This window comes from Blennius ocellaris (genome assembly GCF_963422515.1).
Source record: "Blennius ocellaris genome assembly, chromosome: 13".
Lineage (NCBI taxonomy): Eukaryota > Metazoa > Chordata > Actinopteri > Blenniiformes > Blenniidae > Blennius > Blennius ocellaris.
Window position 1 is genome coordinate 17,436,812 of NC_137662.1, and position 27,003 is coordinate 17,463,814.

At 39.4% G+C, this 27,003-nt stretch overlaps 1 protein-coding gene across 1 annotated transcript in view; it reads left to right on the forward strand.

Annotated features, from left to right (window-relative positions):
• LOC308138207 (calcium-activated potassium channel subunit alpha-1a) overlaps positions 1 to 27,003 on the forward strand; it is a gene marked incomplete at its 5' end in the record, with an annotated part of 140,217 nt that overhangs the window by 53,112 nt on the left and 60,102 nt on the right. The window contains 2 exons of the mRNA XM_080507229.1: positions 14,607 to 14,668; positions 26,704 to 26,797. Of these exons, the coding sequence (XP_080363355.1) occupies positions 14,607 to 14,668; positions 26,704 to 26,797 (156 nt within the window). The remainder of the gene's footprint in view (positions 1 to 14,606; positions 14,669 to 26,703; positions 26,798 to 27,003) is intronic.

Genomic DNA, 27,003 nt, shown 5'->3' on the forward strand with positions numbered 1-27,003 from the left:
CGATTGAGCCATATTGAATTGTAAAAACCTAACTTTTGATTATGAGCAGCCCCTCTTTTTGCTGAAAGGTAACTCTTTTGTGCAAAATGATTATGACCCCATTAACAAGAGTGCACATTAAAACAAAATGCAGAAATTAAAGTCTGGGAAAGTTGTATTCCACAACAGCCCGGCAGTAAATACCATGTTCATTGTTATTACAAAAGTGTAGACATTCAAAGAACCAAGTGAAGAATATCACAGCAGCTGTGGAAGGTCAGGTTGTGTGAAATATTATGATCGACTTGAACCAAAGAACCATTATGGAACACTATTAGTAGATACACTCTCAGCAGAAATACAGTAGGAGTCAGGTTCTGCCACTGAGGTGTAAGGTGCCCTTCGGGGCTAATTATCGAACCTTAATCTGCACCTTTCTAAAGGTCAAAATGGTGCAAATCTATCCCAAGTCACTTCATACAAACTTGCTTCTAGACACAGTGTGTTAGGTTATAAGAATAGTTTGCTGAGATATTAGTTATAGCCTTATGTGTGCTCGCTTTATTTATCTATCTTGATTTGTGAGTTGCTCTTGAATAGTTTTCAAAGAAATACATCCAGTTGCACAAGTAGCTGTTTCATTTTTTCATATTGTTATAATGGATACTCTATATCAATCAGTTGCATTTACTTTTAACAAGAAATGTTTTGCAAAAACAAAGATGCCAAACTCAATGGCATTTATGAGATAACAAAACCTACAAGAATAGCAAATATCTCAATAATTAGCGCAACTGTTTGTTTCTCTATTTCACTTTTCCTTCATTTTATCATTGTTGGTTTGGGAAAACAAAATAATTGAAAATGTGCATAACTTATCAAATATAGTCATTCTCCCCAAAAAGGCTAGAAATCATCGCTTTTGTTCCATCATGAGTGACCTATCAATTATGGTCTTGTTTATATGCTTTAGCATTTCTTGTGTTATCTTGTCTCGTCACTATATATTAGAAAGAAAGAAAAATATGTCTGTGTTGCTTTTATTTTTCTCTTGCTTTGATTAGACTCATACAATAGCTTCCCTCCAAACTCTTTATCAATTTGGGACTGTCTATGTGTAACACAGGAATGTCCATAAGCAGCTTTTTGTGTCAGTTGTCACTCTTAAATCTTTTTTTGAGGGGAGACAAGAGTCTTGGGGTTCAGACATAAGAGGTGGATCGTAAAAAGGCTTTTGTTTGACAATAAATCTATAAAATCCCCAGTCCTGAGGGAGCTGACTACCTTCCATCGAGCAGACAGCTGAACTTTTCACTCGGAAGCCTGTTAGATATTGGATATTGATGGAGTTGTCAGCTTTAATCAACAATCAATCAAACCAGAAGATCACCATCACAGAGAGGTGAAAGGTGGCCATTAGGATGGAGTTTGGCACTGATGTGTTTCTAATGAGGGTCACAACACCATGAGCAAACACACAAAGGGTATATTGACATATATAATAGTTTTTATGGATGAAAACAAATTAATAAAACCTCAAATTTTTCTTTATTTTTCCTTTTTGTTGAGGTTGGATTATTTTTTATTTTTTTTGCGAGGGAGTCTTATACTTATCTACTTAATGAAACGCTGTATGACTAAAATGCAATTAATAATATATACCCCAATAAGAAAAGGAACAGAATCCATTAGTAAATTACCGCCTGTTCTCTCTCTGCTATCTCTAAACTGCAAAAAGCACACCGAGTGCCTGCTGAGTCTAAACTGAAATTGAACAAAGAATATGTTGGCTTTCTTTTCACTCGCCCAAGTCATCCATGGGTTTGTTTGGCGTGAGCGGCTGCCAACATGTTTCCTGTGACACTTTCACCCTTCCTGCTGATGGTTGAAGGTATCAGAGATGTGTTAAGGTCACTCATGGCGGGTTCCAGGCAGCCGCCCACCCACCCGACTGAGCTGGACGGCTGTCTGCAGTACACAATCTGTTGTAGCAGTGAGCAAACAGAGGCAGGGAGACACCGAGATGCTGCTGCTGCTGCTTTCCACTTTATACACCGCCTGCCAACAAACAGAATACTAATGCAGCCTTTTCCTTTGCCATGGATCCCCGTCTCATCTCTCTCTCTCTCTCTCTCTCTCTCTCTCTCTCTCTCTCTCTCTCTCTCTCTCTCTCTCCTTGCTGCAAGCAAGCATTCAAGCTTATCAGAACTGGCTACACTGTTAGCAGGAGAAAGTGGGCTTTGACGCGGATGATAAACTTCTCATTAACCTTCAGGAAATTAAACGAAACCTTGATTTAATTAGATAAAGATCATGTCACCGCTGCATCTCCTCTGAGATTAAACCTATGCGTCCGTGGTGGAATCTTGTGGTTTCACACAAAGGGGGTTTAAAAAATAAATAAATGAAGAAGGAGATAGCAGGGTGCAGTTCAGCTGTATTGTCTTATCATGCGGATGGTTTTCAATCTATCTACCTTAGTTTTATAAATGGCAGGGCTTTGCTGTTTTCGTGGCAGCCGACTGCACAATGGTGGGGTTTTTTTTGGAGAAGGATGAAAGCTTCTGCTAAATTTTGCATCATGCATCAGACAAAGTAATTGGTTTGCATTCATTGTAATACGAATGGCGCTGGCGTGATAAAGTTTTGATATTATTAACTATGGCAGGGATGATTTATGCTGTTATTTAAGGTACATAATGAGATTGTGTGGCAGTAACCAGCGCCTGTGTGCTGACCTGAATATATGATGTCTCGCAGATCACATGGAGACAAGACAATTAAAGACAACCTTTTAGGATTCAACCAGCAAACTTTTCTTCCTTCCTCATTTCAGGGTGGTCATTTCTCATTTCTCTGATCACCAGTTATGTAAATGTCAAGTTGGCGATCAGTTGATGCATGACACAATTATAATTCTGTCAATACTGAGATTAAAAATCAAGGAATACACATAGAAATCAGCTCAGTCATTCAATTCATCATCATCAATCATCTCAAGCGCTACCATTACAAAGCTATCTGGACAAACATTGATATGTTTGAGGAATGGAAGTACATTTTGCATTGTGTCATCTTTTTATTTTTTCAGACCTTCTCCAATGGCTGTCGACAAAAAAACCATGATGTTCATTATGTTCTTCTCTATCCATCCGCCCTACTATTGTATCTTAATGCTTTCAGGTTTTCTTCACAAAGACTACATGTTCACTATCCCATGAATGCCAAATGATCAGATTCACGATCATCCAGAAGGAGTGTCTTTGTATTTGTCTCATATATTCATGTGGACCCCATAAGTAACTACTCAGATTGTATTTAACTTTGTTAACCATTTTTTGGACTTGATGATTTCAAGTACACAGTGTGACTGAAGCATTTGTCCAAACATTATAAAAAATAAACAGACTTTTGTGCTATTTTCAGATAGACATCTCTTAAACAGCATTAAACTGATAAAAAAAAAAAAAAATTTCACATTATAAACTGAAAATTGAAAGAGTAATTCAGTGGAAATTCAGGGGATCTGTAACAGACCAAACACACACTTTCAATTTGTGCCATTCTTTCTAATTGTGAAAAAAGTGTCCTATACGATTCACAGCATTGACAATAGTCTGTTGATAGTATATTGAATACTTTAATGTGCAAAGTGCGTAGATATTTTATAAATTCTTAAAGTAAACACATTAATCAGATGCTCCTGCAGGAAGGAAAAGATGATTTACTAAAGCAAGGCAAGAAAATATGACCTCCTTGTTTGGCATAACTTTTATAATAAATGAGCATATGTTTTAGGACGTTAATAATTTACCATTATTTGTTTTAAAAAAAACAGGAAGAAATGTGAAACTTTGGAAAATAAGTCACTGACTTATTTTTATTTGTTTGGTTTTATTTGGAAAGTTCTGGTGATGTTCTGTATTATTGCAGTGTTGCTGTGCCACATTAGCTGAGCTAACAGAAACTTTCACTTCAGTTGAAAGACTGATTCACTCTCTTGGTTCAGCTGCAGTTGCATAACTTCATTGTATGCAATACATTGTAACCAGCAATTCCTGTAAAAAATAATGACATATGAAGCAGTGACAGAGCTGCTGGAGATAAACTGCAAACATAAATGTCCCAGCAGATAAATGTTATAAATGTGAGCTCACATTTATTTCAGGTTGTGCATACATCTAAGGTGCTGTCAATAGAGGCTGAGGCCAGTTACGGTTGAATGTCTTTCATATAAAAGAAAAACATAGCAAAACAGCTTTACTGAACACAACTACGTACTTAAGTGAGCAGGACACATTGAGAAACAGGAGCTCTGCAACTTTTTCTAACATGAAACAAGTTGCAAGTAATGAAAATCAAATTAAAGCCTCGTTAATTGTGCCCATATCGTCATTTTATCAAAGTAGTTAGTTGCAAACTTTTTTATGACAAACTTAGAGGCATTAGACTAATGTGCTGCTTAATAATGCTCTTTATGATACGTATTAGGCTACGTAAACATTGATACACTTCAGGGATGCAATGTCAAAAGCATAATCATACTTTCTTTATCCTTTACCAACATATCAAGAGTTGAACAAAGCTGCAATCAAGTTGTGAGTCAACAGTAGTACTAAGTCGGTGTGCTCCTTCACTGCTCCTCACATCACCAGGAAAACTCCTCTCAGATTTATGTTTCATTGTGGATTATAGTTTATGAACAAACAGTAGAAAAGTACAGCCCCACTCAGTGTCATGTTGTCAGCTTGAAAGGATTCGCTCCATGTCTAAGGTCTGATGCGGGGTCTTGTGGGGGATTAAGTATTTTCTTTTTACAGAGGCATAATGGGATGCAGGGAGGACATTTTGACAGGATTCAATCTGAGGCCAGCGGGGGTGCATAAAATCCCAGAAAGAGATTTTTGTCAGTTTATTCACATTCCAAGGCCGTGTTTTACTGAAGTGTTCTCTAATTTTGATGTCATTTAGTTTAAATACCTTTAGATATCTCTATTAAAGGCAGAAAGATTGTTTGACTCAATGTACTATTAATAAATGAATTTAATGTAAATGATTCTCAACATTTAATCGAGCCAATTTATTATTTGAGCTCAAAATGAGGTAAAAATAATGTTTTATTTTACTCAAGTCATTTATTATTAAATTAATCACAAGTTTCCTTTGAACTAACTGTGTTGACTCAAAAAGGCCTGACAGCAGGGTTTTATGACCAGAGGATATCAGTGTAGAAATAAATACTATGGAGGTGTTAGTACAATAGAATTATTTCCAAATGTGACATGTTCCCCCCCAAAGGCAAGACAAGACAGATTTCTTTGTACTGCACATTTCACTCACAAGGCAATACAAAGTGGTTCACATTGACAAAGAGCAAAACAACAAATGCAGAGTAATAAAAAGAAGGAAAATATATAGACAAAATAAGAAATAGAAAGTAAATGTAATCCAAGGGTTTAGAATATCGTGGAATATAGACATATATTAGGTACATAAGAACATAAAGCAGACAGACGGCAAGCTATAAAGTATGTGACTTCACATTACTTCACTCGGATGTTTAGTTTTCTTCAGACTTTCCACCATTACTCTCTATCTGCACTGTCTGAAATAGGAATGTGACTTGTTCTAACCTCTGTAAATGAGTGTTTTACAGTGAAAGGATCAAAGCTGGTGGCAGTTTCCATACTAAAGCTGCGGAATTTGACAAATTCAAGAATGATTAAGTTACAGTACTCCTCATTAAAAACTAACATTTATCTTAAATGTATTGTTTTGATCATGAATACACATTTTGTCCACATACCTTCTGTCTCAACTAAACATTGCTTGCATCCCCTCCTATCTGAAATTATAATTAACTTCAAATGACCAGCTAACCTTGAGTAGACTTTCACGACTTTACTTCTGCAGCATAAAAATCCAGTTGGTTTTGCTTTTCCTTGTTGTGTTCCTCGTCTGTGCTTGAGGCATGCTTGTGGGCTGTGGCACATTTAGAGATACTTAGTCATACCCCGAGGCTCGAGGACATGTTTGTGGACCTGTGATATCCAGCAGCAAAAATCTACTCTCAAGCCAAAGTACATCAAGCGGCTGTCTCACGTCTCCACTGCACTCCCTCATTAAGTCTTTATCAAGTGGTTAAAATGACACTCTGCCTTCATCCCTGCACTGACTGAACAGTCACATTTCACTAAAAATGATGTTGTCCTCAAGGCACCATCCATATGCACAATTGACATCATGGTAATTCAGTAGCAGCAGGTTTCTATATCGTCCTCTTTGATGTTCTGCAGTCTTGAGAAGAAAAGTGTCTAATAAGCCCATGCAGCCCGTGTGTCAGTTGCAAGATGGATGTTGATGGTCGAGTTGAAAAAAATGCCCTTCATAACATTGTCGGCAGCTCTTTGCAGGCTGGTCACATGCGTCCGCTCATCTTCTCTGCGCTGGCATAATCCCAGTTGGGGTCCTCCCTTCTGTCTCACGGACAAACTCGCACACACAGAGGTTGAACAACGTGGTGTGGCCCAAGACACACACACACACACACACACACACACACACACACACACACACACACACACACACACACACAAACGACATATGTGCCCAGTAACAAACAAAAAGACGCACATGCGTACATGCTGTGGCATTTAAGCTCTTGCTGTGCCTTAGAGGACATGCTCTAATATTCTCCATCCCTCCACCCCTCTTTCTCTTCAGTTGCTCTTGCTCATGCTCTCATTCTGTCTCTGCCACAAGCCATTTTCTGCCACTTCTTAATGCTCCTCATGTCCCGCAGGGGTGAGGGACTCTCTAATATTCTCTCATCCTTCCATCTCCTGTCACCATCTCCTCCCTATTGCTTATCTCTCCCCTCTTTTCCTCGATCTCTCCTTTTTCTCTTTTGTCCTGTTTTTAGGTGTCCTCCACCAACATTCAAGGTCATGTTCTCTTGAGACGGCAGCCATTAGACACAGGACACTGGAGAGGAAGCCCTTTCGGTATCCAGAGCATACGTTACATCTTGCACAGGTTGCTTTGTCCTACATGTCCCTCATGATGCACAAGTATCCCAAAAAGTCGGGATTGTTTAATGAATTAATGATGCCAGAGGAAAGCTTTTAGAGGAGATTTTTCAGACAGGTTGTCCTGTCTGTCTGTAACAGATCCCCACAGGCCTCCTCTTCATCTCCCACTGACAGATGCTCATTTTAGGAGCTGTCATCCTGTCAGACCTGAGAGGCTTTCCTTCATAACGACCCCCTTCCCGCTCTTCTTCTCTGTCAATCAGTGTCTCCGTTGCCTTGGTCGGACTTTATGTGGGCATCTGTCTCGTAAAGGCCACGGAGGTTAAATGGAGCCAATTCCCACAGAACGGCATCTGTAGTTGTATTTTGATATATGAGAATGTGTTTCCTTTTGGTTGGTTGGGGACATTATTGAAGGGCCAGTTTATTTACAGCCGGTTATGGGAGATGGAATAATGTATTGTGTTGGATGGAAGCTGGGAATCGGTGTTCCTCCATCCTTACGTTTCTTTTATTGCGGTAACTCGTTCTATAGCTGCTGGAGCTGATATTGGCTGACTATGGGAGACGGCAGGCTGCACTCTGGATAGATTGCCTGCCCTTCAAAGAGCAAACAGTTATACAGATGACATGCTCATACCTACAAGTCTAAAACATAATTTTCTTTTTGTCACTGTGGGAGCAAAGCAGAATATCTCTAGAAAACCAACATACTGTACGTACTATAAAAACATGCACACTTTACACAGAAATGCCCCGATTCGTAAAACCAGGGATTATCTTTCTAAGAAGCGAGAACACTAACCACTAAACCAACATATGGTCTGGGGTGATTGATAAATGTAATAGTTTTTCCCCGATTGCTATTTAATCATTATAACAACAGTATAAGGCCATAGTGTTCTAAACATAATCTAAAATACAGTACTAATAATATTTAATAAAATGCTAATTCATAGATATCAAAAAAGCCCTTTTTGATGAGAAAAACACATTTGAAACACTAATTTGTCATCAGTTATTTGTGATTGTATATTTGGATGTCAAAGTTCAGTAATGCTAACAACACATTAACTGTGGCATTATGCAATGTGCTATAGATAAAGATAGATAATGTTGCCAAAGTTCACTTCAAATAGTCTGTGCCCAAAAAGTTTGTATTTCTATGCATCAAAAGTAAGGCCCAGTCCCAGAAATGGGACGTTTCCAGTCTTGTGTTTTATTAGATTAATATATCAGAAACCTCTCAGATTTTCTTTGGTTGCATTTTATGCCTCCAAGATTTTACTGTTGGATTCTTATTCTTTGAGTCATGACAAGTTCATAGCTTCCGTTTTGTCTGGAGGACCCTTCATTTCCTTTCCCCCCGGACGTCGTGACTGACAAACTCAGTAATAGTGAAGTGAGTGAAGGTGCTCTAAAGCAGGGCCGTGACATGAGTCTGATGTGGCTCCTGCCATGCACAAAACAACCATTAGTCATTGCAGCAGGAACAGCACTGACAGGGAGAATTTGGGATTTCACCAGCCAAGTCGCTGCCAGGTTTTCTCATGTTGCCACAGACACAATGCGATTTCCCATCTCAACACCCAAGGTCATTCTGCAGACATGTTTTTCTTCGGGAATCCATCATGTATGATGGATCTGCAATTTAAAAAAAACAACAACAAAAACACGGTATATAACCATTCTTATCATCTCTGCTGTTGTCATTCACCGCGTCCTGCAGTTGACGGGGCTTGTTGTTGAAGAAACATGGCTCTGTGCTGGTTGAACAATGAGACTGATTCTTCAAGGACAGGTTAGTGTCCTTGTACCGATCCTCTATTCACCTGGTTGGTACCCCAGAGACCGTGACGAAATAACCTTCGTAGGGAGTAGGACAAAAGAAGCAGGCAGTCAAAGAGCCAAGCAGGAGGCGATATAGGGAGGGAAAATAGATAAACCACGTGCAGCCTTTAGAGCATATAGTATTTTCCTTTCCTTTCCTTTCAAATCAGACATAAACCTCACTTACCATCTTCTTTTGAAAAATAATATCACATCTATCAAAACGAAATACCAAAGAGTTATCTGGACTTGTCTTCAATCCCAGCATTATTAATAAATACGTCAGTGGTTGATATTTCATTAGAGTAGATGAGTTCAGCACTAATCTTCTTCATTTATTCCCCCTTCATTTTCTTCTTGCACCGTCCTTCATTAGAGGTGACTAAAATCACTCTGGGTACACAGCGGATTTGGATGATGAAAACAACTGTGACACACACTGATGCACAACTTACTCAAGCTTCAACTCCTCTCAGTCCCTGGCTTTGTCCTCTGTTGCTTTCATGATTTAGGACTGTATGATGGGCAAGAGTCAATTATTCAAATGAAATAAAAAGAAATTTATAATCGGACACAGTTTGGTACAACCTTTCACTGGGAAAATGACATTTTAATGAAGGCAGCAATTAGCATTTATGTCACTGGAAAGTCTGTTCAGAGGTTCACTCAGCAGACTGAACGTCACGCAGTCTGAAGTGGAGTTTCCAGTACTTTGATAGCCTCAGATTGAATTGTCTTTAGTCATGGTTCCGTCAACAACAAAGCCCTAAAATTCTAGGTTTCACCTTTTTCTGTTGTTGTAAATTTGCAATTTGCGCAAGTGCAGACAAGACATGTAAGATTTATTTCTTTTTTGCTTGCACCAATGCATTCTACATCATATTCAGAGCACAGAAAGGGTGTATATCTTCCACAATTAATAATGAATATCCTACGTCAACATGCCAGAGCTTGAGCGTGTTTGGCTATTCCTGTCCAACCAGTGAAAGCACTGATCTGAATTGAAACACCTTCCCAGTCGCATCATGAGAATCCGCATACCAGGTTGATTTATGCGGTGTGTGATGGGAATATTGAGCATGTTTTCTGTCAGAATGTCAGCTCTTACCTACACCTGCGTAGCTGTCTGCAGCCCCCCCCCCCCCCCCCCCCCCCTGCGTGCCTTTCAAGGCCAAGAGAGATTGGAGATCATGATGTGTGCTGACGTATGGATGCAGGCCATCAAACTTTAATGCAGGTTTCATTTCTTGACGTTCCCCCAGTGAGCGGCTCACACTCTCACACTGTGCACAGACATGCGACTCTGTTTCTGTGAGTTTCTGCGTCGGCACCTTCACTGCTGTGACAGGAAGTGCAGTGAGTATGAAACAAACCGTTGTGATCAATGTAAATGTTTGCACCGCAGCGCAAACACTGTGACAAATTGATGAGTCAGGAGTCGCGTTCTATTTCGCTAGCTTTGTCAACTGTTTCAGAGATATGGTATAGAAGATGAATGAATTAAGCTTTACTCTCAGCAGATCCTCTCTTTTGTTTGAAACCTACTTCATAACAGATGTACTTTATGTGTCAGGATTAAAGTCACGGGAAAACAGAATACTGGTTTGGCTGGAGCTCCCTTTGGCTGTGGACCTCTCAAATCCTTTCTGGCTGAAGCATCAATCAGATATTTTGGAGCTACTCTCTCGGCTAACCCAGTGAGCCAGGCCGGATTAATGAACAGGCTAATCCTGATGCCACACAGTACTGATGGGCATTCTTGACTTCCCACAGAGGATTCCTGTTCTTGCAATCTTGGAGAACCCATCAGGATTCATAGAAAGTGTTTATGTTGCATTATTTTTGACTGAAATTATAAGGGAAATATTCCACCTCTAATGTTCTTTCATTTCTCCACAAACAGCTGTGCTCACTGTCTGTACTTTGCTTTTGTGTCTTTGATGTTGACCTCTAAAAAAACTGCACAAATGCAGACACATCAATGCATAAAGACTGGCTTCATTAGGTTTTTTTTTTTTGTATTTTGTTGCACAACTAGACATTTTTATTCTATAAAACATGCTAATTTAATCCAGATTCAAACTTTAATTATCTCCCACTCATGGCTTTATTGGTGAATGACGCTGGTGCCCAACAATGAAATGACTCAGACGACTTCTAGGAGTTTTGATCTTACTATAAAGTAATTTTACTGTAAAGTACTTTACATGTTGGTGTGAAAAGCAAAATGCCTAAGATGTAACACCAATTTGGTGGTGTTTGAGCGGCAAAAAAATTTACTTTTGCAATAATCTAAGTTTTTTTTCAGTTGTGTTTCCCAGTCAAAACAGAGCTTTAACATCTGGTTTTCAGCAACCTACTTGCTCATATGAATTCCCATGGAAGCTATATGTGTAGAGGCGCATCACATCTGTATTTGACTCACAGCACTGCAAAGCTCTGTCCTCCATCTTGATCGCTCGGGACAGAAGGCTTTGAGTCACAGCTCTCTTGACCCGGGTGCTGAGCCCTAATGTGAAGTGATTATTCTGTACGTTGTCAGGCCACATCACCTGCCTGTGAGACTGTCTCCTCATCACAGAGTGCAAGTCATTAAATGGGATCCCTGTTGGAGTAGGAAGTCGTGGGTGAGATTTTGGCTCAGTTTTAGGGAAGATGCCAAGATGAGCTCTCCATGTTCACCACGCTGTCACACCAACTGAGAGAGTTGGACGTGGTCTTGCGTTTGTATGCGTAATGTGGTGTTATTATGTTTGCAATTCTGCCACTGTCATGTGAGAGCCGCCACCTTTAGCCCGCTTGCAGTCCTGAAACCTGAACCCCACCGACACTGGAGTTTACACACACACATATATGTATGTAGACACAATTTGTCGCTGCCTGTTTACACTCTGAGTCTTCCAATGTGACTGTTAAAGTGCACCTCGGAAAACATGTGACAGATTCAGCTTAGCACTTTAAATATAGAAAGGGATACGGCAATGAAAACGTACTCGGGTATTAAAGAGAAAACGTAGACATCACTTCCAAATACCGCCGCTCTGACATGGTGCCGCCATATTCTAATATTCTACCAATGGCATTTCATTACATGAAATATGCATGTAACCAACCCACACAGAATAAGTTATAGCCATCACTGATGCAGCATCCCAGCTTCTGATTTACTTAAATTATTTTCTCTTAGGGGTGGAGGGAATTCTCCTCTACATTCACCATACATGAAGGTCTTCCCTGAGTGCTTATTACTCTGGTCGCGATCGGTGCTTGTGGTTACTTGCTTGGTTGTCTGTGCTAGATTGTGGGTTTGTGGCTGACAGAGATCAAGCACTTGTAGATATTGTGCGGCGAGAGAGAGGGGAAACGAGTGGGTGGATTGGGTGAAGGGGTGGACTTGTTGTCACAGTTGAATAACTGGGTCGGTTTAAGATGATGGCGCTTCTTATCTCTTCATATCATCGGTTTGTGTTTGCTGTTTTGCTTTTCAGCAACCCGCCATGTCTACCTCAGTTTTTCTTATCTGCTCATAGCAAAAGCTGTATGGAGGTGCAAGCAAGTGTTGAGCTACATCCATGTATGTATAATATACCTTCACATTAGATTTCTTACATCTGAAGTCCACACTGACATGTTTTTGTATTCCTCGCATTAACAGAACGTGGGGCCAAAAAAAAGAAACATCAAACCAGATGTCTTGTCTAATGTCTTTCCACATTTCTTGCCTATAAAAACCTGCTGCATTCATTAGCAGTCATCAGTGGTAGTTTGCTTTGGTATGTGAATGTGTTAGACTTGAGGAGCCAGCCCCAAGCAACAACAAGAAACAGAGTACATATGTTTAATGGCTTTCCCGCTCCCTCTCTCCACCCCAGGATATTATTCTTTTCAAACCTGTTGTTTTCAATGTTGCTTCCATACTGACAAAAAGTTCCTTGAGGAAAAAAAACAAAAAACTAAACTTTTCTGGTTTTCTGGTGCTTGCAAGAAACTTTATCAGTACAATGACAAGCTTTCCTTGTTTTGACACAGCACTTGAGCCCAGTGCTGTTTTAAAACTAATTTCTCGTATATTGTGATTTATTTTTTTGTTTCTGGCTTACACAGTGTGTGCCGGTGAATTTGTGTCTTGCTACAACAGGTCTTGATAATAAAGATCCCTACAAAACTATTTCAATGAGTTCAGTCACAAATTCTCAGGTCGTCTGTACGACAATAGAGGGAAGTGTCTATTTGGTACCTTTTACAGTTGGTCACCTGTAAAAGCCTTAACTTGTGTAGTTTATTGTGCCACTTCCTTTTCCTGTTGGATTTGAACCTGAACACACCCATGTTTAGGTCTATATATGACAACTTTAAAGTAGAATTGACATGTTTTGTAAATATTTGGAGATATTACAATAAAATCTACATACACAATACAAACTTAATTTCATTAAAATAAAGCATTTTACTGAATCACATAAAATCAAATCACTGATGGCCATTAACAATTGTGTAAATGGTAAAATACTTAAACATTCAGCTTTGTTTTCCCAGTTTGGTTTTGTCGTTCCTATGCCCAACATGGTCAACTGTTGGATTTGAACCAAGGTCAGTATTTTGACAAGCAAATGCCCTTTAGCCAACTCCTTCCTTTGGTGATCAAACCACTGGAGTGCCTTTCTTTCAAAAAGCCAGATAAGATTCCTTCCCCCTTTGTGTGAAGTATCATTGAATGTAACGTTATTTCCCATCTTTACCAGTGTCTGCCTATAAAGCCACATCCTCCTCTGCCTCTGTTCGTGCGGCAAACTATTAAAAATGCAATTGGATGGGGGTGTTTACTTAATACCACAAAGCCACAATGCACAGGATCAATACAAAGGATGATTGCATGAAAGTAATCAAGCTCACATCATCAATAATGAATGCCACAATCAGCAGGGATAGTGGGCTGCTATTGTGAGGTGGCTGAATGGGAGAAAGGATCACAGGGGAGGAACTATTATGCATCGCAACACTGGTCAGCTGTTGCAAAGATGATGATTATGATGACAGTGGCGATGATGGCGATGTGAACTCAAATGTTCGCAAGAACATTTTGCTGGAGGGGATCGTTGTGGCTTAGTGTTGCCATTTTTCTGATGACGTGTAGGAAGAAGAAGCTTATTTTTGCACATAATACCTTGTTGTTTTGTTCTTTAGCTAGTTTTTGCTGTGCAGCCTGTGAAATCTTGTTTACGGATTAAATAACATGCTTGGATGCTCGGCTGAGGCACTGCTGTTCCTGCTGCGCCTGTATCTTACCTTATTTTACCTAACAAGTCATAGACAGTCACTGAAACATAGTCCAGCAGGTCTTCGTTTGACACAATGTGAGCTTTGACTCATCGTCAACACATGATAAGCACTTCCTCGCAACACCCCAAACCCCCATTGTTGCTCCTCTTCACATCAATTTACAAATATGGGTCTTTTATTTGCTTTCAGTAACCGTGCTGGCTTGATTTTACACTGGCTGCTTTTAAAAGCTGTATTTGCTGACATGAGATGGACCATTCATTATTCAGCACAAGCTTTTTGAAGAGGAAGTCCACCCTTCTGCAACCTGTAGGAGAGAAGTCCCTGTTTAATTACATATGCTGTGACTCGTGCTGCCAATTGTGTTCATCCCAGCTGAATAGAGAACCGTGTTTACGGTGAAGTACGTTAATGAGCATAGTTGGAATTCTTTTGCCACTGTATGCATGAAAGTAATTTCTCTGTCATCTTTCTTTCTCTTTCCAGGTGGTGTTAGTCTTTGCACTCAGCATCGGGGCCCTTGGGATATACTTTATAGACTCCTCAGAGTAAGTATCGGTTTCATGACATCCTTCCTTCTATCTTCTATACAGCTTCATTCAACGTATGGTGGAGTCGGGGGGGAGGGGGTTAGGAAGGGGCGCATTAATCAGAGTCCGTTGGAAAGCAGAGTACCTTGAAGAAATGAAAACATAGAGAAAACTTGCACACTCCAGATAGAAAGGTTGAACGTAGGTTCTCCTACAGATACACTGAAGACTTAAGTTCTGATAAAATGATGGGCAGGCACACACGTACGCACTCTCAAATGCACATAATCACACTTCATGGTGGACCTTATGCGCCAGCCTGGAAATCTTTTGGCAGTCAACACTCCTGCTGCTCTGGAGTACCAGACCATATTAACCTGGACTGTAGTGGTTAAGGGCTGTGCAGACATTCCTTAATCAGACTGTATGAAATGGATCTGTGATGATTATAATTCACCTCATGTAAATGGATAGTCAGATGCAAATTTGGATAAATAAATTTAAAAAAAAACCTGTTCAATAAAGAGTCTTTAATGAGAGCAAACTGTGTGGGACAGTGTCATATACTGCATTGGAATAAAAAAAGAAAAAAAATGCACATAATCACACCTCCACAAGCTCTCAGAGGTATTGATGCATGCACACACACACACACACACACACACACACACACACACACACACACACACGCATCAGAGGATTTGTTTGTCAATGAGAGGCCTGTCAGTTTCCATGGTAACCCAGATAGGAAGATACTGTATGTGTCGGGGAGTTTGTTGTACTGTATGTGTGAGTACGGGAGTGTGGGTATTGTCAGTGCATCCCTGGCTGGCAGGCACCCAGAGACAGATTGCAGGCCTGGCATCCCTCCGATTACCATTGCAGCAGCTTTCACACCACACAGCTCGAAACAGTACCTTTGAAGAGAGAGTTGAGGAATTTTAAAATTATATTTCTTGAGATTCTCTGAGCTAGAAACAATGTCTCATTACTTTTGGCAGCGAGTCAGACCTAATAGTCCGGGTGCTACAGTATCAGATAAAAACACAACAGCTAAAAGGCACAGAGGAAAAAAAAAATAGAAGATTATACTCGACATAGTTCATTTTTATAGGGCAAGCCTGTAGTCTAATCAAAAATGTGCTGCCATTTATTCTTCAGCAAAGCAATTGGGGAACCTGCAATAGACGCCCCAATGCTGCTGTTACTATGTCATATAAATCACTGTGTGTACTGTGAGTTAAATTGTTGTATGCTTATGTTGTTTATCGTTTATTGAAACATTTATTTTGCACACTTGCCAACACCTTTTGACGACAGTAGCAAGTGCAACAGTCTTATGTAGCGGCAGTATGATGATTTCCTAGGCATTTTGATTTAATGTACAATACTGTTTGCTTACCACCATGACCAAAATCATTTTTCCCCCCGACAGGTTCAACTTGATGCATTTCACTAAAAAATAATCAAAAGTGGGCAACTGTGCCCTGTACATTGACTTGGTTTTCCTGTGGCTGTATTTATTATTTTATGCACCATTAATTTGCTCAAAACAAAACTATATGTGTACTGCAATGCCGAGGGTTATGAAATGTTGATTGCAAAGAGATTGTAGCATATTGACATGATAGTGTGTGGTATTTTTGCCATTATACTCATTCTTTCCTTTTGTTGCCTGTTGTGCAGAATTATTATTGAGCTCCTGTTGTTTTGTTTTCACTTTAATAAAATATCTGTTGACTGTGAAATTGTGTCTCAGAGGAAGCTGCATGTCTTCAACAGAAATGGAGATGTACAATTCTCAAATAAGTAAATCGAAAATGCAGTTTAACTTCATATCTCTGTGGAAGCAGTGGAAATTATTCCTGCCACGATTCGAGTCACCCATTTGTATCTCAGGATAAAAATCCTTTCTTCCTCCTCTACATCGCCGTCTCCCTTTATATTTTCTGCTGCTGCTTCCTTTTTTTGTTTAGCTTTTTGCCTCTGGCATTTTGTAAAAGAAAGAAAATAGGAGAATCAAGACACTCGTTTCTACCTTGAAAAAGTTTATAATCTTTGCAAAATATTCTGGTAATTTCTAAGGAATCATGGGGGATTTTCTCCCATTAGTCTGTGGCCATATTAATGATCCAAAAATAAAACCACAGAGAGATTAAATTATTGAGTTAGTATTTTACGTGTAGTTCTGTGTTAATAACACACATATTGCATCAAAATGATTTGAAGCATCGACATAGAAACACAGATGAGCCGTTAGACAAGAATGTACCATGTTGTGTCACAACATCAGATTTAGGAATATATTTGATGCCCTGTTTGGGTATACTGAAGTGTTGTGGGGGAGTTTTTCTGTGGTATTTCCTCATCGTATCTGGTATATTAAAGTGCACACTTTGAGTGTATTTCTATGTGAGTGGGCTTCCCTGAGGCATTGCCCTGATCTCTATGTGCTCCCATTAAGCTGAGGCCCTCTCTTGCCTCATCATCATGATTAGCTCAAGCTTGTCACTTGAGTGTTCACATCCTCTCAGGGGGGCTACTGATCAACCCAGAGCAGGTTCGGCTTACTCTGGGGGTTTCAACATCCTAAACAGGGGCCGGGCGGGCGTTATAGCGAGACTGTCACTACAGCAGCTGCAACCTCTTATGTGTGCGACATCATATTACATGTCAGAGTGCTGACTGGGAAGGACAATTCTTTAGCTTTTTGCCTCAGTAAAGCCAAGAATATCGTGCACAGGATACAAATATTGACATGCACTATTAATCTGATTACCATCCCATGTGTGGTGTTGCATATGCATGATTTTCTGAGAGGCTTTCACTATGTGGATATGACTCATCTTCTCAATGCTTTCTTGCTAAGAATGCTCTACAGATGACCTTCTCCCCACCTAGCTCCTTGCTACTAAATGTTAATGACAGGAATCAATGAGTGCCGATTTATAGGTCACTCTTTTAACGGCAGCAATTACTCCACCAAACGTCGAGGGCTGCATGAGACAGAGTCATGAGGATTATCAGGCTGGTTTCCCCTATTTGTCTTCCAATCTACTATTTTTGCCATCGGATAAGGTGAACATCGCTCTGAAATCAACTGTGAAAAAGGCAACAGTAATGGGAGGATTACGCTTCAGTCCCTGTGGTAACAGCGAAAGGAGACATGTGGTGGAATAAGTGCGTGTGGGTTAGACCTCAGGAGTCTGGATGGGCTTTTATGTCTACCTCAGTGATGCAAGCTTGTCCCTCTGGGCAAGGACACACACACACACACACACACACACACACACACACACACACACACACACACACACACACACACACACACACACACACACACACACACACACACACACACACACACACACACACACACACACACACACACACACACACGCACGTGCACACAGAGTTATGCACACCTGGAAAAACACAGAGGAAAACAGAGCTTTCTCATGGTGAGGTACAAGTGTCCCCGGAGATGTTTTGCCTCTACCTTTCTGCAGGTGGGGCTTTCCTGGCAGGATTATTTTGGGCAACGTTTCACAGCAAACGTCCTCAGAAAAAACACAGCAAAGCACTGACTCTAAAAGTAGGGAATTGTCAATTGGATGTCCTCCCAGTTGAGCACTACTAGTCACTGACTTGGCAGCCATGATGTTGTTAAGAAGACAGTTTTATTAAATACTTTTTTTTGAACGAATATGTAGCTCCACTGAAATTGACTGTCCATCTGTTTGTGTGGTTGTTTATCAGAGTGCACTTAATAACCTAATATAAGACACTAGCCTTTTCTGTTCCTCTGCAGCAGACCTTCACTTGCCAAACTGATGTTTTTTCGATGATGTTTTCAATGAGTTGGATGCTGCGTCCTCTCCCACCCACATCAGAAATCTGCTTTCATACCTCGGCTCATCCCTTATCCTTCCTCCCTTCTCGTTTCCTCCTCTGTGCTCCTGTGAAACAAAGGGGAATGTAGGACAAAGTCTCTGCAGGCTGCTCTGAAAAGGGATGCCCTTGTTCCTGCTCCACTTCTGTTTCTATTTCTTGTCTCTCTCGATCCCTCCGTGTCACACATACACACTGCTGCAATGCACATGCTTGCACAGTCACGTTAACTTGCTGAAGCGTGCACTCAAATGCAGTTTTGTGTCAGAGAGACCTCATAAGCACTATCTAGTGCTTGTAATGCTATCATTAGTGTGCGATCAATGTCGGCACTGAAAAAAAGAAGCAGTGCCTAATCACTAATTAATGGGGTAAGGTGAGAAATATGGCTGAGCAGTGAGACAAGCTAGGGAGACTTTGTGGCGATGAAGGGTTGCCTATAAAAGCTTCTTTTGAGGCTGTTGACAGTACCTGGTTGTTGTGTCTATATAAAAAAAATTAAAAGCCAACTCGGTCTTTGCTTGGATCAGAAATGACTGTAACCACGAGAAGACTTAATTCATCGTTGACACCATTCCAGAGTGGCTGCAGATTTAATCCGCAAGCTGCCTCAGTGAGAAACGACTCATTTCTAATTGAGATTTTCGGCAATTTTCTCAAAGTGGTCCAACTCGAGACTAAATGCCATTTTATTACTTTTACCCACAGTTTTAGGAAGAAGTTCCCATGCTAAATAAGTGTCTTATGGTTAAAAAAAAAAAAAAAAAAAAGCTAATTAAAATAGTCAACATCATTAAGTGACAACAAGCTTATATGACAGTTACTGAAAGTCACAGCAGTGTGTTAGTTTAGCAGGAACTCTTTCTTTTAGACTACATGAATTCGATTTATGATTGGTTATGAACTTGGATGATCTTGAAAAGTGTTTTGCCAAATTTATACGTGGTAAAGCTGTACATGAATGTGATGACAGAGCAACCTCAAACTGAATGTAGAGATAAAATTTGAAACACAATTAATTTGCAATGGAATAAATCACCGCTTTTTAATTTGTTTACGGCATTGTTTGTGGAAGTTATTAAGGCAAGTGGCAGCTGTGATTCATACAATGTAGTGACTTTGCACACAGTGAATTATAATTTTCTCTTGAATGTACCGAAATACAAAACACAAAGGGGCTATTTTCAGATCTGAACATAAACAGAATTAATTTCAAATGCCTGTGATGTGTTCAAATTTGATAAATTCAGATTAAGTCGAGAAACATGTTTAAAAAAAAAAAAGCAACCTCAGGAATATTAAATGAGCAAATGTTTCTATTAATAAAAACATAAATAAGAACAGGTTCTGAAATGTCCTCAAAGATGGCATCTCCAACCTTTTTGTTTGGTGGAGGCTACCATGATTATTGCTATCTTAGCCTTTTCCGTACTTTCTATCAGATGAGTATTGTATTGACTGAGTTTGTGTTTGCCCTTCAAATGAATTGCAGTGGTTTGAAGCGGCTAAAGGCTTACTGGAATTTGATGCACAAAAAAATCCCCAAATCATGGGAATGCAATAAACACCAAAAGAACAACACCAAACAAACTCTGGCAGACCACAAGAGTAAATGTGCCGCCCCAAAGTAAGAGAAAAGCATAAACCAAATATTGGAAATGAGTAATGCAGACAATATTTGCTTGATCAAATTAATGTTTCTGGAACGGAAGGTTATTTTAAATGAAGACGTCTAAATGCACCGATTTAATAACCTAAAATTGAACCTGATATTGTCAGACTGATATTGTCCAGCGAGCGGAGTGTGCTCACTGTGCCTTGTTTTATCAGAGTGCCGATAAGGATGTTCTGTTTTTGCAGAACCACATTTTTTATTTTTTTATTTATCACTTAATGAGAAGAGTTATGTGATGCGTGTAGTTTAGTCATTGTACTGTAACAGTGGCTCCAGAATAAATTAACCATACAGGCCATTGCCATTTTCTCTAGTTATGTTGCAATTCTCCTTTAACCTCTTTTCTATTTCAAAAGCATTCACCTTTATTGTTTCTTTTATTCACTTCACTCACTTTTAATGCACAGTGTGAAGTTTCTTTTTAGCTATGCACTATTTCCATCCGCATGCTGCTTCTGACTGGAATAAATAACATCTTTGTGGAGAAAACGCCTGAAGCGAGATGCACCGCATTTGCATTTGGAGAAAAAAAAGGAGAAAAAAATGAATAAAGCAGTTATCTATTTTTAGCTTCTCAGGAGAAGATTTATTTGTCCATCGCCCTTGTAGCTACGAAAGCATTTCTTATTTTAGTAATGGTGCCTCGACCTAAATCAATCATTTAAGTACAAACCTGCCCTCCTTCAGATTCGCAGACTTCTCCCCGCACATAAAGAAATGCACTATCCCTCGGAGAATTGGCCTTCTGACATTCGAATATAGCACGAGACACATTCATAATTTTCTACTTGAGCATTTTGATTGCATGTAGTGACTTGAATATTATATTATGGGTTGTACACACCAGTGTGATGTGGCTGTGTGCTTACTAGAGCAGTAAGACATTGGTGATGTGCAGAATGACTCAGATTTGGTGTGTGTTGCACTGTGATTTTGAGCATTAGTCAAGTCGGCAGCCATGTGTTGTTATTGTTTTCCCAGGGGGGGGACCTTGCTGTTGCTCCAGCACTTAGCCAAGGTCACAGGCAGGCTAACGAAAGACTGGCTCCTGCTGACTGACTGAAGGTGTTTGGGGGATATTTTTAGAACATACCTTGTTGCCCTTGAGAACAAATAAGGTTTTACCTTTCTGCTTGAGCTTTCTTTCCAGAGACTGACTTCCTTGTCAGGGAAGGGTAAGGCGGGGAACCATTTAATGTCCAGAAATAGATACACGTACTTTGCAGTCTTCCTTCAGGCAATCATTATTCTCCTGTGTGTGTCTGTGTGACTTGCATGTCCTTGGTAGATATGCATGTTAGATTTTAATTTGTATTCACTACAAATTACTATTACTATAAATTTAAAACTTTTTTTTTAACCCCCACAGAGTTCACAGACCATGGACTGTAACACGGAAAATGAATCAAACCACAACAAAAAAAATCTTTTAGAAATTATACCTGGTTAATTTTTCTTACCATTAGACTCAACAGATAAATGTTTTATAATGACTGTTTTTTTTTCTTCAGGAAACTACATTCCACAGCACAATTAATTTAGACTTTCAGCACAAAAAAAGAAGATATATGTAATCATAAGATTAGTGAGACATTACTTCTCCCTGTCTTGTGTGTTAACGGTGGTACTGTTGTGGTTTACACAGTGAGTGGGATCATCCCACTATGTATCTATTGCAACAGTTGAGACGTTGTGTTTTTGGCGTTCATGAGAAGAAATCTTCAAGGGGAGGGGGTTGCTAAAGTGCCTCATGATCTCTGGTATATACACATCTTCCTCCTCTTTCCCTCTCGCCTAATCTGTCTTGTTGCTGTCTTTCTTTCACTCTCTCTCTCTCTCTCTTTCTTTCTCTCTCACCTCCTGTCTTCCTGTCACGCGGGGCGGTGTGACTCCAGGCGGTGCCAGGGTTTAGGAAGTAATAGGAACAGTGGTGGGCAGATCTATTTTCTGCAGGACACCGGCAGCATGTGGCCGGGAATCTCTCGTGTGAAGTGACATTGAAAGGCGTAATCGGGATTTTGTCTTGTCTTACATGCTGTTTGTGTGGGAAAACAACACAAATAGTGGAACTTGATAACAGAAACACCTGCGCGGCACGGGAGAATCGAATCCAACTGCTGTGCAGAAAATAATACGTTTGAGAAGCTGATGATGCTTTTTGTTTGTTTGTTCTGGTGAGGCGACGAGTAACTCATTGGCATTTATTTTTCATCCCTATCATGTAATATGTAGATTACACATCTACTTTTTTTGTCAAATACTGTACTCCCATACTGTTGCGGAGGAAGTGCTACATCTGTCATTTTTCAAAATGGATCCACTTTTTGATGAAAGGCTATTGATATGAAATGAGTCCCGTTTTATTGATTTCGGTATCTCAGAATAAAGAAATATATCACTTCCAAGTTCCTACAGAATAGATGAAAATTTGTCAGCGGGACTTTTGATATAACGTATTAATTTTCAAGACAGTGCCTTCAAGTCCATATTTTCACTTTTGTATGTTGGTTTGTATTTTAATTTCAGCAAACAGTATTGCTTTCTTTTCTCTTGAAATGTAATATCTCCTTTCCAAGTAAGTCCAAAACACATGACGTAATAAGACATAAAGGTCAAACAGCAACATCTTGCTCTGCCACTTCCCAACTCCATTATGATAGTATCAATTGTAGTATCCCTTTAAGGTGGTGAAAGTTTAAAAAAATGAGCTTTACATATAAATATTCTATGTGTTTGAAAAATGGAAAGTGTGAATTTCTAGGTGGACATGAATATTGGAAACATATGGGGAATAGTTAAACTAAAAGACATTTGTAGATGAAATAGAGCCAGTGAAATCATCTTCTTGAATTGAGTTGGAGCCAATTAAGATGGTACATGTGACAAGGATGTGTCCTGTAAGACAACGCAAAAAAAAACATATGCAGAGATTTACAGGCAGCATTTAGGGGCTTCAAATTTGCATCAGTGATGCGCTGATCAGCTATATCAGCATAGTCAATAATAGGCAGTGTTCTTTAAGAGATTATTTTTTACTTTCTTGCATGAGCAGACTGGATTACTTTTCTTAATCTTAAAAGTACAGACTGGTTGGTGAATTCTACGAAAGCTGTGGTAAAGGAAAAGTTGAACCAAAAACCTCCTACCAGACGAAATGTTATGCTCATTTATATACTTAGATAAGCAATTGATGTTGCTCTAATTGGTGAACTGAAGAGAAATACTGACTGAAAAACTCGATCAGAAATTATTTTTGTGATTGAAAATTATGTGACGAGTGGCATAATTATCAGTTTAATTGAGCACCCAATTCAATTACTTCCTAAAATGTCAAAGCTTTGTGGAACTTCAGTTAAATTGTCTTTTTCATAATTAGCTTTTGGATTTTATGTTTCAGTTTTACAAGAGTTCCTCAGAAATGTGTTAGTGACAGTATAAAGCCTTTACCGTGTCTTTCACTATCAGAAGATAATTTACTATCCTTGTCTTTAGAACTGATAATCATGCAGCAGCACTTTCACTTTTAAACTTTACACGCATATCTTTTTCTCTTGAATATTACAATTAAAGGGAATTACTTAAATTGTAATTAACATTTAAGACCACCTTTTGATTTATTTTCATGGCTTTGTGCTTTTCCACCATCATACTGATTAAAATTGTGATGAATTAGCCTTTAACATCCTTTAACATGTATTAATCTGATAATCTCACTATTATTAGACATTTGACTAAATTTAAGCTTGTGGAGCGTAGTCATTGTGTTGCCCTACAAAGCAAAATCAAAAAGCCAAATTCAGTGAACCACAGAAGCCCTGAAGTGTGCCGCCATGCTCTCTCTGTATTATCAAGAATGCTTTGAGTCACATGACTGTAGATGAACGTGTTTATTCAGAATGAGGCCAGAGCTGAGCCCAAGGGGAAACGCCACAGTGACCACTCCAAATGGTGTCTTCAGTGAGCACCATCTGTGTGTAAGCGTGTATATGGCCGTTTACACTCGTGTGTTCTGTGTGTGTTCATGATATTTGACTGTATAAACTAGACGGAAGGTCTGTGAATGTTAGTTTAGGTTGTTAGCGTTAGGAATCCAAATTGAAATGATTTGGAAACCCTGTGAACTCATATTTCATTCATACTACAACATAGACAACACATCCGATCTTGAATATTAAGCATTCTAGCGTTTGATTCATTTTCTCAATCTTGGAGCACAGGAGACAGATTATGGGCATTTTGAAATAGGTTGATTTGCTCTTTGATTCTCTCATCTCTCATGGTGTATTATCCCTGGTACCTAACAGTTCTGCATCTCCTTTGCTGGAATTTTAATTATATAACGGGCCAAATGTTTTCTTAAAATAGCACTGGACTCTTCTATCATGGAGCCACTCTGTTATATTGTGTGGAACATGCAAGACCTTCCCTAAAAGAGATGTAGATGGTGCACATGTTGTAAAAGCTCTAAGTACATTTTAGTATTGATGGTATTTTTCTGTGTAGGTGAGCATAAGCCTCTTGAATGTGCTTAACTCTTTGTGCGTGATTGTTTATTGGTGAGGGAGTGTCTGTATATTTGTGATGGATAGGGAGTGGGGGGTCTTTTAAATCATAAACCACCTTGTGCTACATTAGTTGTATGAAAGCTGCTTCATAACGAATGATTGGTTGGCATTAATAAAACCAATACCATTAGAAATGTATGTGTTCCCTCCCTCTCTTCTCGGTTAGGGTTTATGGTTTCCAAAACTAATTTTAGATTTAGATTCCTCAAACAACCACAAAACAATTTTCTATTTTGCCGTTCAGCTTCTTCTTTGCATAATACAGCTTTAGCTTGAATTGCCTCACGATATTATGTTGGCTATTATGTAGCAATATGGTCTTTCATAAGGGAAAAAACCTTTTTCTGAAAATCCTTGCAAAATTTAAAAAAAGCTAAAATTCTGATGGCAAGTGAAGAAGGAATACTATTGAGTAAAAAAGTTTTTGTTGAACAAATACTGAATTCCCCTGACTCATTTGAATCACTGGCACTTAGACAAAGTTTGACATAATCTTAAAGATCACATGAGTCCCGAGGATATGTTCAAGACAGGCCACACACTCATGAATTACGAGTTGGATCATCTTCTTGAGCAATCTGTCTTCTGTGGCATGTCTGTACCCAGCCAACCGTTATAATAGGGCATCATGAGATAAAATGTCTGATGTTAACTGGGAGATGATTAAGCCTCAGTCCTCTGTACCTCTGGAGATTCTCATTAGGCTGTAAACTCTATTTTGGATTTCACACTGTGTCCCCACCGGCCCTGTGCATACAGATACATGCTTTAAAGTTTAATTTGAACTGGGACTTGTCGCTGTGTACTTTTGTAATCGCTTGGTGTGTGTTCTCTTGTCAGGGTATACAGTCCCAATGGTCGCCTATAGCCAGTCACATCATAATGCATATTCATGCTTATTCCCCACAGAGGGATTTCCTCATTACTGGTGAACAAAATGCTATAGTCCCTTGACCAAGTGAAGAATGGAGTGTGCACACTGCCTGTTATTGCTTTTGTCGAGAGCGCCCACTTGCTAATGGGTGATCATCGTACGGTAAACACGAAGATGGATTGTGTGACAGACCTGACAGACCCAACTCATTTATCATCTTCTGCCTTTAAAGCATTACTTGGGTAGCTATTGCAGTCTCTGTCTTTATATGAGAGGGAATATCTGCTGGAATAGTGCCATTTGACAGTTTCTGAATAATTTATGCATGCTGAAATACTGTCACATCAAAGCAACTACCACTTTCAGTTTATTTTCAGCTGTTTCATCTATATGTGATTGACTTGACAGCCAAGTCTTTCATCTCGCTGTATGACCCTCTTGGGCTTAGTGGAGGAACTGCATGGTGTCGGTGGTAAATCACTACAATGCTTTTTATTTGAGTGATATTACAGTGTATTTTAATTTTATCAAATGTTACAACTGTGCCTTTCTCAAAAGTAAAAATGATTTCTGTCCAGGGGCAGTCGTAGCAGAAGTTAGTGTAATTTCATCTTGGAAATATAAGACATCCATAGTTTTTAATCAGATCTGTAAGATATAATTAATCGTGGGGGGAAAAATCAGGACATATTTGAATGTATGCAAAGGAAGCATGATTTTTTTTTTATTATTATCATGTTTAGGGAAATGCATTTACTCATCACTTTTTGAGGTATCTGAGTTTTTTTTAAAATTGCATTTATCTAATCAGATTTAGCACATGTTAGACCATGATGGCAAACACACCAAATTTTTGGGGGTAAAACTACCACAGCTTTGTAGATTTCACCCCAAGCTTCATGAAACATTCACAGAATCAACAACAGTTGCCACCTGTGTGTTTCCAAGACAGCGGAGACAGATGCGCCTCATTCACTATGTCACTATGGAGGAATGTGCCATTGTGATAATGTTATTCTCTCTCCCTTTCTTTCTATTTTTTTTCCAGTCCTATAGAATCCTGCCAGAACTTCTACAAAGACTTCACGTTACAGATTGATATGGCCTTCAATGTCTTCTTCCTCCTATACTTTGGCCTGCGGGTAAGACGCCTCACGGAATCATGCTCACCCATGCACATGAGCACACGTGCATCTGGTGTGCACACAGACATACCATTCAAATCACAAGCACAGCAGCATGCACACAACAGTTCAGGTGTATAGTGAACCCACTGCAATGTTAAAGGGGTGCGATGTGAAATTAAAGTCATGCAATAGGGTGTACTGTTGAGTCGCTTTCGTGGCAA